Source organism: Rhinoderma darwinii, chromosome 1, assembly GCF_050947455.1.
Source record: "Rhinoderma darwinii isolate aRhiDar2 chromosome 1, aRhiDar2.hap1, whole genome shotgun sequence".
In the NCBI taxonomy this organism is placed as follows: Eukaryota; Metazoa; Chordata; class Amphibia; order Anura; family Rhinodermatidae; genus Rhinoderma; species Rhinoderma darwinii.
The window spans coordinates 339,659,544-339,674,724 of NC_134687.1; the positions used below are offsets into that span (position 1 = coordinate 339,659,544).

Consider the following 15,181-nt stretch of genomic DNA (forward strand, 5'->3'; position numbering starts at 1 on the left):
ATGAGATCGCAGCCGATAGCTATTTTATGACCTGTTTCAGCTTACGTTCAGGCTCCTCAGTAGTGGTATCAGACATGCTAGGTGGGGAGATCAAGTGCCATCTTTTGTTACCAAGGGAATATTCTTGCAGTAGTTTAATTGCCGACTGGTCTTTAATTCGACTCTTGTTGCTCCTCGAATGCTGCCTCCTCCTTCTAGAACATGAGGGAGTAATTTGGGAGTAGAACAACGGATCAGGATTAGAACATCACAGGTTTCAAGTAGGAGCTACAGAGATGTGTGTCTATTTATCGCACGTTGCAAAGCCCCCCTGAGGGAGTATATGTTTGTCACCAGCACTTTGTTCATAAGATCCTGAGGGTATGTGCACACAAACTCAAAAACGTCTCAAAATATGGAGCGGCTTTCAAGTGAAAAGAGCTTCTGATTTTATGACTGTTTTTAAGCCACTCACGATTTTCAGAGCGGTTTTTCTATAGAGTCTATGAAAAACGGCTCCAAAGACGTCCCAAGAGGAGACCTACACTTTTTTCGCGGGTGTCTTTGGAGGACACGTAAAAAACAAAAAAAAAACGCCCCGTAGGAGCAGACCTCCGTTTTTCCCATTGAAATCAATGGAAAGATCTTCGGAGGCGATCTGCTTCAGATTTTTCAGGACGTTTACGGCCCGAAAAACAGCTGAAAACACTGCGTGTGAACATACTCTTACAGATACCAGGAATAGAAGAAAGGATATCCAAGTTGACTTTATTCTCAATTATGGTACTTCTTACTGTATTTATTACTACAACACTAGGATTGGATCACAAGAAAGAACCTAAGTATTTTTCTGATTCCAGCGATACATTCGGCAAAGTAGCGCTTCTCAACCACCTGAGCTTTATGGCTAACTTGCAGATAATGAAAAGACTGAACTTTGCTGTGAACAAGATTCTTTAATATACAATACTTATTGGCAAACGCAGTAGTGTATTTTAAAAAAACATGACCAACAAAACATTGGGTCTTCTATATAGATTAGAATAGCAAAATAAGCTGTAAAAGGCAATACGGTTACTCACTATTGGTGTTAAGGCAACATACCGGCTGCATAGCCAGCGAAATCGTTCCATAGAATTGTATGATGCAAATCACTTACGATCTAAATTTTGCCAAGCTTCCTGTACATGAGTCTCCTGCAAAGTACGTTGCTTATACTGTACCTAGTCTACAGTGCTTGCTAATGGATTTATGTCACCTCAAGTTTTCTAATGCATTTACAGTATAAACCATAGGTTTGAGAAACTGCTCCCAATGTTAGCAGGTGTGTATAATGGACAAAGTGGTTTTCAAAAAGGTGTTTCGAATGTTCTGTTATTCTCTGCTTATTACACAGCCGTTAGCACGTGAGAAATCTTGCAGTTCTTCCTCCAATACATCTGAGTTTCCATCAGTTTCAGATGCAAGGTCATTGATGCTGAAGTCAGGTACCTAATAAAAATGTTAAAATTAAGTTAGGTTTGATTTTGACAGACTATATTAAGCAGAAATAAAAAGTTCAACAGAAAAAAACCCCACTATGAACAGTTGTGTTGCATGTGGAACTTAGTGGCTTGCTTGCAAAGTGGTTTAATATGCAATATGAGCATTCTGCAGCTTTGGAGCAAATCAGGTCATAGCTCCTGTTAAGCACAAACACCGTTCAGCTGGTTTATAAAGTGCTAGATTTTATTTTCTGCTATATCATTTTTCTACATTCTTAATATTCTAATTATTTGGACAGTATTGACTAACGGGGCAAATTTACTAGTCGAGTCTAAGTTTGACAGTGAAAGCTTGTTAGAAGTTAAAAAAAAGTGTCGGCGGTTCAAGCTGTATGATAAACATGTATGCCAGAGTTGGTGCATTTTCAGCAGTAAACCTACCCCAAGATATTTATCCCCTCAGATCTTGCCAGCTTACTGAGTATAGTAGTATCTGCTCCCTCATACTATGAAATTGTGCACAGAGCCCAATAGCTCTTAATTCCAACAGAAACAAATATTTTTTTACAACAAAACCTACAACACAAGGAAAGTGGACCAGGTTAATGTAAATCCCAGTATTACTGCATAGTTGTAACACTTTTAGAGCAGGACTATGACATTTTACCCTATTCTTTCCTCCAGACCACATTGGGCTACACAAACATCTTGGCAGGCAGTCGGCTTCTAACAGCCATTTCAGATAGAAATTCAGGGTGTTTAATGTTACTGGTTACATTTTTTTGGGCTTTAAAGTGTAAACCGCAGGTTGCTTTGTGCTCATATTGTACTAAGCCAGTGTACCTAGTGGACCTGTAATTTGGCTGCCAAGATGTTTAAGAGCCCGATACCTCTGCCATACGCTTCAGTTTATCCAGAGGGTTTGTTTTTTTCTTTAAATTGTATAGAACCAAATAAAACAATGCTCCATCAGACACTACGCATTGAGGTTAATCTCCAGAAGCAATACTTCTAGGGGAGAAACTCTGCATACAGGGAGTCAGAACCCGTGTGGCAATGCATAGCCCCAAATTCTACTGTCTTATGTTACTAGACGTACCAGTTTTGGCAATGGAGAAGCCACAAAACCGGAGTTTAAGGGTACGAACAGACAGCGTAAACATGGCGGATTTGCCACAACGGAATCATTGCAGAAACTCTGCTGCGTATTACAGAAGAATCAACAAATCTCATCCCCCATACTGGAAAAATATGCACATAAATTGACCTGCAGCACAGTGTCTTCAACCGTAGCATGTCAATTGGTGTGCAGCTCTTCCAGTGCAGGTTTTCCCATTGAATTCAATGGGGTGCTTAAACCCGCAAGCAAATTGGTGTTGGGACATTTGCAGCAGAATCAGTGACTGCTGCAGAAACAGCAATCACAGGCTGCAGCGGTCACATGGCCTGCAATGTCATCCAGGGAGGCCAGAGCAGTAGTCAGAAGGAGGACACACAATAATTTATACCTGGAAAACAGACGATAGTGGTGCAGAATTTCAAACAGCTTTCCCTGCGGTGTTCAAGGCAAATACGCTGCAAAGTATGACACCGCATATCCGCCCTGAATATGCTGTGTGCGTTACTTCCCTTAACTGGACATTTGATATCCTGGTCACTGAGACATAGATTGCCTAAGTGGGTGTCCACAGTAGCTAGGTGCTGCTACCACTATGTAGCGCTTGCCTCATTAGTGTGAGGACTTGTCTTACTTCAGGGGCACCATTCATTGCAATTCTCAAATAGAACCAGCGTGCACTACCAAATTTAATATTTGATTTGATCAGTTCTATGTACCCAAATCCTTAACTCCTTCCCAACATCCGCCGTATATATACGGCGCTGTCGGGAGGTGCTTCCCGCAAAGTGCCGTATATGTACGGCGCAGTGATGGTGCGGGCTCAGGAGCAGAGCCGGCACCATCACCGCGGGGTGACAGCTGTATTCTACAGCTGGCACCCTCCTGTAACTGCCAGGACCGGAGCTATTCTCCAATCCGGCAGATTAACCCCTCAGATGCTGCGCTCAATAGAGCGCAGCATCTGAGGTTTTCACCCGACCGGCAACCCAGTGATGCAATCGCTGGGTTGCTGTGGCAATCGGACACCAGAAAATGGTTGCAGCGTGTCCTCATAGGCTTGCTGTCAGTGAATAACTGACAGCGCTAATACACCGCACTACGTATGTAGTGCAGTGTATTAGAGTAGCGATCGGGGCATTAGGCCCTCATGTCCCCTAGTGGGACAAGTCAAAAAAAGTAAAAAAAAAGTTAAAAAACACATTTCAAATAAAAATAAAGCTAAACTGACTTTTTCCCCATAGTAAGTCTTTTATTATGGGAAAAACGTAAAAATTAAAAAAAAACTATACATAATTGGTATCGCCGTGTCCGTAACGACCCAAACTACAAAACTATTATATAATTTATCCCACACTGTGAACGTGGTAAAAAAAAAAAAAAAATAAATTAAACCGCCAGAATCTGTTTTTAGGTCACATCTTCTTCCAAAAAGTGATCAGTCACATTTACTCCAAAATAGTACTAATAAAAAACGACAATCCGTCCCGCAAAAAATAATCCCTGACACCGCTTTGTGTACGCAAAAACAAAAAAGTTATGGGTCTTAGAACATGACAGAAAACAAAATTTTATTAAAAAAAAAGTGATATTGTGCAAAAGCTGCAATACAAAAAAAAAAAAACTATATAAATTTGGTATCACCATAATCTTATCGACCCGCAGAATAAAGCTAACATGTAATTTAGGGCGCACTGTGGATGCCGATAAAAAAAAACCCAATAAAAAACTATTCCAGAATTGCTTGTTTTTGGTAATTTCCTTTACCAAAAAATGAAATAAAAAGTGATCAAAAAGTCGTATGTGTTCTAAAATGGTACAAAAATAGACAGTCCGTCTCGCAAAAAACAAGCCCACACACAGCTCAATCAACTGAAAAACAAAAAAGTTACGGCACTAGTAATGCAGTGATGAAAAACATCTCAATGCGCAGGCCGGAGGGGAACACCTTCAGTTTCAGGGCCCTAGTATTTAGGAACTAGGGAAGGGACATAGCACATCCGCTGGAAGTGAGGGCGCCCGTATTATACCAGCGCAACACTTTCCCAGCAATATTTACCAAACTACGGAGAAAAGTCCCCAAAAGGTGCAGAGCGTTACAAAATGGGGCTAAGAAAGAAACCCGTTTATCAGTGTGACACCGGCCTGCGCATAACGGATCGCTTCACAGCGTAATACACATCTATGGATAATTTTATTTACCCCATTATACACTCTTATTACACCCTGATGTTCTCCGCACAGATTACATATACCCGGATGTACTCTGCACAGATTACATATGCCACCACATTATAAACTGAAATACCAGTAAAACACAACTACCAAGCAAAATCCATGCTCAAAATGGCGGTCTTTCCCTTCTTAGCCCTACAGTGTGCCCAAACAGCAATTTATGGCCACAAGTAAGGCATTACCATACCTGGGAGAACCCGCTTAACAATTTATGGGGTAAGATTCTCTAGGGGCACATCTTGTGCGGTGAATGGGAAGATCAGTGGAAAAATTGCAATTTTCACTTTGCACAATCCACTGTGTATTCATTTCTGAAAACACCTGTGGAGCCTAAATTCTCACTACACCCCTTGATAAATGCCTTTAGGGGTGTAGTTCTAAAACTGGGTCACTTGAAAGTACATCAGTGGTTTTGCAAATGCAACATTACATCCACAAACCATTCCAGAAAAATCTACGCTCCAAAAGATAAATACCGCTCCTTTTCTTCTGAATGCACCCATGTACGTAAACAGCTGATTATAACCACATATGGGGTATTACCGTACCCAGGAGAAATTACATTACAAATGTTGGGGTGCTTTTCCTGCTCTATTCCTTGTAAAAATGAAAAATGTTGATCTAAAACTACATCTTGTTGGGAAAAAATATTTTATTTTCATGGCTTAATTCTAATTAATTCAGCAAAAACCTTTGGGATCAAAATTTTCACTATACCCCTAGATTATTCCTCAGGGGGTGCAGTTTCCCAAATGGAGTCACTTTTGGGGTGTTTCCACTGTACTAGTACTACAGGGGCTCAGCAAATGTGACATGGCGCCCAGAAACCAATCCAAAATCCAAATGGTGCTGCTTTGGTTCTGAGCCCTACCATGTGTCCAAACAGATGTTTGTGACCACATGTGGGGTATTGTTTTACTCGGGAGAAGTTGCTTTACTAATTTTGCAGTGCTTTTTCTCCTTCAGCTAAAACTACATTTTATTTGAAAAAATAAAAAAAATTTAGATTTTCATTTTCACAGCCTACTTGCAAAAATTTCTGCAAAAAACCTGTGGGGTCAAAATGCTCACTACACCCATAGATAATTTCCTCAAGGGGTATAGTTTCCAAAATGGGGTCACTTGTTGGGGGTTTCCACTGTTTTGTCACCTCAGGGGCTTTGCAAATGTGACATGGCCTCCGCAAACCATTCCTGCTAAATTTGAGCTCCAAGAGCCAAATGACACTTTCCCTTCTAAGCCCTGCCGTGTGTCCAAACCGCTGTCTATGACCACATGTGGGGTATTGTTTTACTCGGGTGAAATTGCTCTACAAAGGTAGTGGTGCTTTTTCTACTTTAGTTCTTTTGGAAATGAAGACAAAAAAAAAAAAAAAAAGCTAAACCTACATTTTATTTGAAAAAAAAAAAAAAAAGTTTTTCATGGCCTAGTTCTAAAAATTTTTGCAAAAACTGGCTGGTCAAAATGCTTGCTACACCCCTAGATAAATTCCTCGAGGGGTGTCGTTTCCCAAATGGGGTAACTTTTGGGGGGGATTTCCACTGTTTTAGTTCTACAAGACATGTTCAAAGCTGACATGGTGCCTAAAATATATTCTAATAAAAAGGAGGCCCAAAATCCACCAGGTGTTCCATTGCTTCTGAGGCTGGTGCTTCAGTCCAGTAGCACACTAAAGCCACATGTGGGATATTTCCTAAAACTGCAGAACCTGGCCAATAAATATTGAGTTGCATTTCTTGGGTAAAACAATCTGTGATACAAAAAAAAAAAAAAAAAAAAAGATTCAAAATGAATTTCTGGAAAAAAAATAATGAACTTTGTAAATTTCACCTCTACTTTGCCTTAATTCCTGCGCAATGTCTAAAGGGTTAAGAAACTTTCTAAATGCTGTTTTGAATACTTTGAGGGGTGCAGTTTTTAAAATGGGGTGACTTATTGGGGGTTTCTAATATCTAAGGACCTCAAAGCCACTTCACAACTGAACTGGCCCCTGTAAAAATAGCATTTTGAAATTTTCTTGAAAATGTGAGAAATTGCTGCTAACGTTATAAGCCTTGTAACGTCCTAGAAAAATAAAATGTTCAAAAACGATGCCAATCTAAAGTAGACATATGGGGGATGTTAGTTAGCAACATTTGTATGGTATAACTGCCTGTGTTACAAGCAGATACATTTAAATTGAGAAAAAAGCAAGTTGTCACAAAATTTTGGGGTTTCACAGTTAAATACTGAATGTATCGGGCAAATTTTGCCAGTAACATAAAGTCCAATGTGTCACGAGAAAACAATCTCAGAATCGCTTGGATAGGTAAAAGCATTCTGGAGTTATTACCACATAAAGTGAAACATGTCAGATTTGAAAAATGAGGCTCTGTCAGGAAGGTCAAAAGCGGCCAAAGAGGGAATGGGTTAACACAGACCAATCAATGCAGGTAGTTTATTAATACAAAAGGTGCACAAAAACAGCATAAAGAGTAGCATTTACACAAAATCAGTGATACAAGTGACATATTGGCATCAACACCCAAGTGTAAGATAGAGGCCAATGATAGACAAATCCTCATAACTGCAATGTGGCCCGTTGCCACCATCTGTCCCTCACAAGGGGTTGGAAGTGTAATGTAAATGGTGTAGTATTAGTTAGGGTTTGCCCACTTGACCAAGTGTAAAGTCACTTATGCAAACGAAGAATTTCTCATTCCTTGTTGGCAGAGTCACCCCCATCAACTTGTTGCTCCCCATGTTGGCTATCAGCCAGTTGTGGGTAAAAGGGACCTACCAGCCAATTTAGTGGAGTGTTGTTAACCAAGTAGTCCATCACATCATCCATAGAGTCCTTCATTTTTGTGAACTGGTCCTTACTGGTGGTTAAGAGGCCATCAGACATTTCTCTGAAGGAAGAGGCAGAACGGAAGTTTTGATAGACATCTGCAGCCAAGGCACTAACATTTTGAGCTTTGTTCTGAATGTTCTTTGGAAGTCCTTGAACACTTGTGACCAGGGAGAGACATGTGGTTTGCAGTTGCTGAGTGAGGTGTCGAGCAATATTCAGAGTGCGGGATTCAATTTGCTGTGAAGGGAAAGTAACATATTACACAGAAGTTCAGTGTACCAGATCTGATCTAGCATACATTTTATAGAAGGGACTTACCTCAGTGCTTTCAGTTTCTCCACTATCTTGTCCTGTGCCTTTTGTCCACTCCACCCACTTATTGTAGATTTTCTCCTGTGCATCGTGGATTTTGTGATTAGCATCATTCATGTTCTTCCTTGCATATTCAATCTTAAAGAGAACAGGGTAATGTTCATATGAAAGATGTTGTGGGAGAGACTACAAAGATTACCCACCCTCAATATGGATTAAACAGTAAGCCTGGTATGCATTTACAATATGAGTTCTAGCACCAAAACCCACTGTTCTACACAGTACTCCCTTTTCAGGCAGCTTCACCACCACCCGTACATACTCCTTTTATCCAGAAAATCTATGATGGCTCTAGAACAATTTAGCAGGTGGTACTAGACCTAGTACACAAAATATGGTGCCTCTTGGCTGGTCACCTGTTGAGCATCTTATAGATCGTTCTTATAAAGGGCTCTTTTGTTGACAGATCTCCTTAACCCCTTAGTGACCACCAATACGCCTTTTTACATGATTCACTAATGGGCTTTAGGCTAGGCTGACGCCTTTTCACGTCAGCCTAGTCTAAGTCCTGCACGGGTCTCCCATGCAGGCAGGAGCCGGGGCTCTGCTGTCTGATGACAGCTGAGCTCCTGCTCCAACGCCCGCGATCGAAGTTTACTTCGATCGCGGCCGTTTAACCCGTTAAATGCCGCCGTCAATAGCGACCGCGGCATTTAACTTTGTTTACAGAGGGAGTGAGCTCCCTCTGTCACCCATCGGCGGCCCGCAAATGAAATCGCGGGTCTCCGATGGGGTGTCATGGCAGCCGGGGGCTTGATAAAAGCCCCCAGGTCTGCCCTGGACATATTCGTTAGGACGCGCCGGAGGCACGTCCTAACAGATTGCCTGTCAGATTTACACTGACAGGCAATAATGCTCTGGTATACGAAGTATACCAGAGCATTATAGCAGAGCATTATAGCAGCGATCGGAACATCGCACAGTAAAGTCCCCTAGTGGGACTAATAAAATCAGTCAAAGTGAAATAAATATTATTAATAAAAAGTACAGTAAAAAAATAAAACCATTTTTTTTTCCATAAAAAGTGGTTTTATTTAGTAAAAGTGTAAAAAAAAAAAAAAAAAAAGAAAAAAAAAGCACATATGTGGTATCGCCGCGACCGTAATGACTCCATTAATAAAGTTAATAGGTAATTTAAACCGCAAAGTGAACACCGTAAAAAAAAAACACAAAAAGCCATGGCGAAATTGCAATTTTTTTCCATTGCCCCCCAAAAAAGTCATAATAAAAATGAATCAATAAGTCCCATGCACCCCAAAACAGTACGTCTCGTCCCGCAAAAAACAAGCCCAAAAAAATCACTACATTGATGGAAAAATAAAATTACGGCTCTTGGAAAGAAACGATGCAAAAACAAATTTTAGTTCAAAAGTGTTTTTATTGTGCAAAAGTCGTAAAACAAAAAAACCTCTACATATGTGATATCGCCGTAATCGTACCGACCCATAGAATAAAGGTAACATGTTATTTACGTCGCATAGTGAACGGCGTCAATTTAAAAACGCATAGAACAATGGCGGAATTTCAGGTTTTTTTTATAATCCCCCTCAAAAAGGTTAATAAAAGTTAATATAAAAAATATATGTACCCAAAAATGGTGCCATTAAAAAGCACAACTAATCCCGCAAAAAACAAGTCCTCATACAGCTATGTAGACGAAAAAATAAAAACGTTATAGCTCTTTGAATGCGACTATAGAAAAACAAATAAAATAGCTTGGTCATTAGGGCCTAAAATGGGCTGGTCACTAAGGGGTTAAAGTAAAATATTTGTGGTGTTGTATATCCCCCACCTGGATAGAGATAAATAGGGGTTAAAGGGCAACTAATGTTCAGACATGAATGACACATCGGAAGTCTGGACTGGGGGCAGTCTGCGCACTGAGACCAACAATCACTAAAACTAAGCACAAAAGTGCTCAGCCACTTAGTTGGTTTGGCTTTTTCAGGAAATCAATTTAGTGGTGTACGGACTCCATAGAAAGTCTGAGCAACCCCGGCTTGCTTCATGCGTAGGGCAGATGTGGCTGACGTGTACCACTGGTTATGGACCTTGCCAGGGTCCCAGTCAATCTGGGGGAGGGGGGGACACATGCACTTTTTGGTCATCTGCCTTGCATCCCCTTGCCCTACAAGCTCATTTTCTGCACTTCCGCTGCTGCCCTAAAAACTATCCTGCAAACCTGGCTGGGCCCAGACATCTCATCCCTCCGTTTATTTTAGAAGAGTTAGTCTCTTATGTATGGATTGGGTAAACGTCTACCTCCAAAAAGAAAGGAGTATGTGGTTTCTTTGAGACCTGGCAGCCCACATCCTTCACAGCCCATATAATAGGACCTTTACATTGAAAGTTAGAACACACTACAATTTGTGGAAACATACAAGACCGCATATTTTCATGCAGATGCTTTAAGATTAGTAAACAGAAGCAGATTTACTAACCAGGTCAACAGTGTTCTGGAGCTGAGCAATGGATTCCTGACTTCTGCACTTCACATCCTTGATTCGGGTCAAAGCTTGTTGATAAGCACGTTTGCGGGCCTTCGCTGAGAGGGATCCCAGACGAACATAATAGCTTGGCTGATCAACGGACAATTCAAAGCCTTCTGTTTTTGTGGCTTCCTTAGCTAAAATTGAGAAATTAGTTATGCCCACATAACAGTACAAGCCACGTTTCACTTGAATTTCAGCCTAAGGGTGAACTCACATACTAACTAAAAAGAATATATATCTTCATAGCAGTCTGCTTGGTTTTCCAGATAAAGACACCTTACTTTTAGAGATGCAGCTTCTAGGTAAAGTAGATTTATAGAAGCTACGCCTCAAAAAAAGAAAGTTTGATATGAGAACTGCCCCAGTGGGTAGGTCTTGATCTAGGAGGCCTCAATAACCTCCAGAGAGGCTCACGTGATGTTACTTACGGATAATTTAACATTTCCCTCCTATGAAAAGGAGTTGTACCTCTGATGAGGTAACTACCAAGTGCGCTGCAGGGACCAAAATTCACATAACCCAAGCTTGGTTTAAAGCAGGTTTCAGCTTACCCAACTCTTCATCTGTTGGCGGCAGGTATTGTTCCAGAAGAGTTTCAGACTTGGTTAGTGCAGCGTCCACACGATTGCTCATAATCTTTACTACACTGCTACCCAGAACAGTGTTAATGCTGCCGTTCACAACAGACTTGGTCATCGCCACACTATCCTGCACAGCCACCTTAGTTTTATCAACTACTCCTGTGAAACCCTGAATCACAGCATCTTTGGCACCAACAACTGCTTCTGAGGCGTTCGCTACAACCTAGGAAAGGGAACAAATACAATTTATACATTTTAGATTCATGCACACCAAATCAACTCCCACCCATCAATTGATACTGCAGTTTTGCAATCTAGGTTAGTTGTATTTACATTTATAAGGGACCACAGAATTATTCTAAGGGTATGTGCACACACAAAATAAGGAAAGTCTGAAGATACGGAGCGGTTTAGAGAGAAACCAGCCTCTGATTCTCAGGCGTTACGCAGCTGAAAATGAAGCTTTAGGCCTCATTTACACGAGCGTAATATATGCGCGTGCTTTTCACGCGTGTCGTACGCACCTATGTTACTCTATGGGGGCATGTAGACAGTCCGTGAGTTTTGCTCAGCGTGAGTCTGCTGAAAAAACTCACGATATGTTCTATAAATCTGCGTTTTTCACGCATCTGACACCCATTGAAGTCAATGGGTGCGTGAAAACCACGAAGGTCGCATGGAAGCTGCATGATTCGCGCAAGAGCTGTCAAACTGAATGTAAACAGAAAAGCACCACGTGCTTTTCTGTTTACAAACATCCGAACGGAGTGTCTTACAGATGACCGAACCGAAGTTTACCGGGTTCGGCCGAACTTGTTTTGACCGAACCCGGCAGGACAGTCACTGTGCAGGGTGCTGAAAGTTAAACTGGTTTAGCACCCTGGACAGTGACTTCGATTCCAATATACGTGAACGTTTAAAAAAAAAAAAGTTCTGACTTACCGATAACTCCCGGCTTCTTCCTCCAGTCTGACAATTCAGTCCAAGTGACAGCTGCAGCCAATCAAAGGCTGCAGTGGTCACATGGACTGCCGCGTCATCAGGGGAGGTGGGGCCAGATGTCGAGAGGCGCGTCACCAAGGATGCGTCACCAAGGCAATGGCCGGGAAGTTCTCGGTAAGTACGAACCTCTTTTTTTTAAACAGGTTACTCGATATGGTGATCGGAATGCACTGTCGAGGGTGCTGAAAGAGTTACTGCCGATCAGTTAACTCTTGCAGCACCATGGACAGTGACTGACGTCGGCTAGCCTCATCTCTATGATGGCGGCTGCGCGAAAATCACGCAGCCGCGCATCATACACGGATGACACACGGAGCTGTCAAGTGCCTTTTGCGCACGCAAAACGCTGCGTTAATTACGCGCGCAAGACGCACACGCTCGTGTAAATCAGGCCTTAAAAGGAGTTTGTGTTCAATGGAAAAAAAATCTATATATAAATCAGGGGCAAAACAAGCCTCAAGTGACATGCAATTCTTTGTAGAGTGTCTATTTATGCTCGGTCTTTTAAACCAGCAGCATAAAGTCACCCCGTATGAACTAAACGCTGCTTTTCCCATTGATTTCAGTGGGCAGATGTTTGTAAGCATTCAGCTTCCGTTTTTTCAAAGGCGTAAACGCCCAGAAATACACCTGAATACAGTGCGTGTGAACATTCCCCAATAGTTACCTTGTCAGTCGGCTGATAGAGAATAGGCAGCTTCTCTTCAATCTTATCCAGTCCAATGCAGACAATGGTATTAGCCATAGCAACTGAGGGAGGAGAAAGCATGTAAATATTCTCAGCGTCATTCGTACGTCTTTACCAGGACCTTGGCTAGCTTGCTAATACAGGGACGGTTAGCTAACATGACATCTAACCCACTTCCTATGCTAGACCACCTTAAGAACATTCACAAGATTATGGCATACCCATAGGTTCCCATAGAAATTATCAGAACCACACATGCAAACCATCATTTCAATACAGAGTAATGCCTAACCCCGAACATCTAAACGATAGTTACTCCCTTTCATTGGTAAAGAAATGCACTTTATACGTAAACATACTTTGAGGCTCAAGTTTCTGGAGGATTGGCATGGCACTGGTCACAGCCACAGACGTGATAGTCCTCACGCTTTTCTCTGCGACGTCACATACAGACTTCAAGTACGGATGGTTGTCTCTGGTGTTCACGTAGACAGACACCATATCATAGGTAGAGCTCACCAATGGGAGGTTTATCAGCCTTACCACCACATTCTAAAGGAACAAAGAGCAGAACACGCTGAAATACAATAGAAGGCCAGGACTCGAAACATGCCTGTAAATAGTCCCTAATAAAGCACAGAAACCTCGTAGTCACATTCCAAGATCACAGGAGTCGTTTTATAAAGCAGAACCAACAGAGGGTTAACAGGAACACATTGATAGCCAGTCCTCTGGCTAGGGCACCAGTATGGGGGGGGGGCCCTCTTACAGCGAACACTGCCAATAAATATAATGAAGGGGACACCACAAGCATTAAAGGGACAGCAGTGCTCGCCAGGATAAGGGAGGGGGAATTCTCTGAGTTCACTAGAGCAATTGTGTTTACACCAAATTTGCAGCATAAAGCAATGTGGTTGCTTTACCACATGCCAATGCTGCAATTTTGGGAATTGCTCCCTCTAGTGACCAGCACAGGGAAATGTTAGATTAGAATCTAATTTATAACATTTCCTGACTTGTGAAAAAATTCTAACAATGTCTAATCAAGTATACACTAACTAAAAAGAAAAAATTCTAGCGACACATTCCCTTTAAAGGGACAGCAGTGCTCGCTGGAGCAGTACAGCCCCTCTATTCTGAACAGCTGGGTGCCGGGGGTATTCCAGATACATCTTAGGAGGCTCTCAGAACCAGACAACAGTAAAGCCCAACCTGAAACCACCACCAGTAGATTACTAATAGTAACTATGGAAGTTGTGCGTTTCCACTGCTACATATGTACTCCACTCAGCTGAGAATACTTACTGCTACATATTACTGTCTGATTGAATAAACCTTACACGTAAATAACATGTTAGACAAATCAATTTAAAGATCGCATGCGTTTCCTATGACTAATCTGTGGCACAATTCACACTATAAATATGTGCACTGCATTGACAAGACTCCCAGCCATAGTATACATCTGTTAGTAACAGGGTGGAGATGCCAATAGCAGTTTCTTCCTTCCACCATACATAACACGGCACTTAATAGTTACCTGTTGCTGCTGCTCCACCATTTCAGCCATATTGCTAGGTAAAAACCTATAGAAAGCAAGAATCACAGTCAAAGACAAGAACTGACAACAACCTCAAGACGCCGACCAAACAAGCACACAGCTAACGACATCCACCTTACGCCTCCACAGCCGTAACAAACAGCAAACTCTACGAGCAGGAAAGAGCGAATGAGGGAGCTCAGGGAGTCTGCGTATTTATAGACGGATAGCCACGCCCACCTGACTAGGCGCCGCCACCTAGAATCTTCCCGTCAGTCAGCTGACTGGTGAGACGGTGCGGTGACGTCATGCAGTCTGCTCTCCTGAGTGCTGGAAGTGTGGCGGCGCGCGACAGGCAGGGGTCCAGGGTATGAGGGAGTGCGTGTGTGGAAAGAGCAAAAGTCAGCGGCACATTGTGATTTCTACACTGTATGTCCATGGCAATAGAGCAGTTCATGTATTGTTCCAGTACAGGGTAGATAATAAGAGATGAAGCTGGTGAGGAGGGATTATCTTTTATCAGGGGCGTAACTAGGAAACTTTTGACTGCCCCCCCCCCTCCCCTGGGTGTCACACAACCCCCCCTGTAGATAACGCCATACAGCCCCCCTGTAGATAACGCCATACATCCCCCTGTAGATAACGCCATACAGCCCCCCTGTAGATAACGCCATACAGCCCCCTCTGTAGATAACGCCATACAGCCCCCTCTGTAGATAGCGCCATACAGCTCCCTTTGTAGATATCTACAGAGGGGGCTGTATGGCGTTATCTACAGGGGGGCTGTGTGGCGTTATCTACAGGGGGATGTATGGCGTTATCTACAAGGGGGGCTGAATGGCGTTACCTACAGGGGGG

The 15,181-nt window shown here is 42.3% G+C and overlaps 1 protein-coding gene across 2 annotated transcripts; it reads right to left on the reverse strand.

Moving 5' to 3' along the window:
• Window positions 1-728: 728 nt before the first annotated feature.
• LOC142651282 (perilipin-2-like) lies at window positions 729-14,513 on the reverse strand. 2 transcript variants are annotated; one of them, XM_075825761.1, is made up of 8 exons: window positions 14,324-14,510; window positions 13,143-13,335; window positions 12,763-12,845; window positions 11,064-11,316; window positions 10,462-10,646; window positions 7,967-8,098; window positions 7,595-7,885; window positions 729-1,470 (listed from the first exon to the last, which is right to left on the reverse strand). In XM_075825761.1, exons 1-8 carry the CDS (start codon window positions 14,351-14,353, stop codon window positions 1,354-1,356), a joined length of 1,284 nt encoding a protein of 427 aa, XP_075681876.1. In that variant the 5' UTR covers window positions 14,354-14,510; the 3' UTR covers window positions 729-1,353. The 2 variants fall into 2 exon arrangements, with proteins under 2 accessions (XP_075681876.1, XP_075681885.1); XM_075825770.1 differs by lacking the exon at window positions 729-1,470 and having other exon boundaries at window positions 7,239-7,885; window positions 14,324-14,513.
• Between the last annotated feature and the right edge of the window lie 668 nt (window positions 14,514-15,181).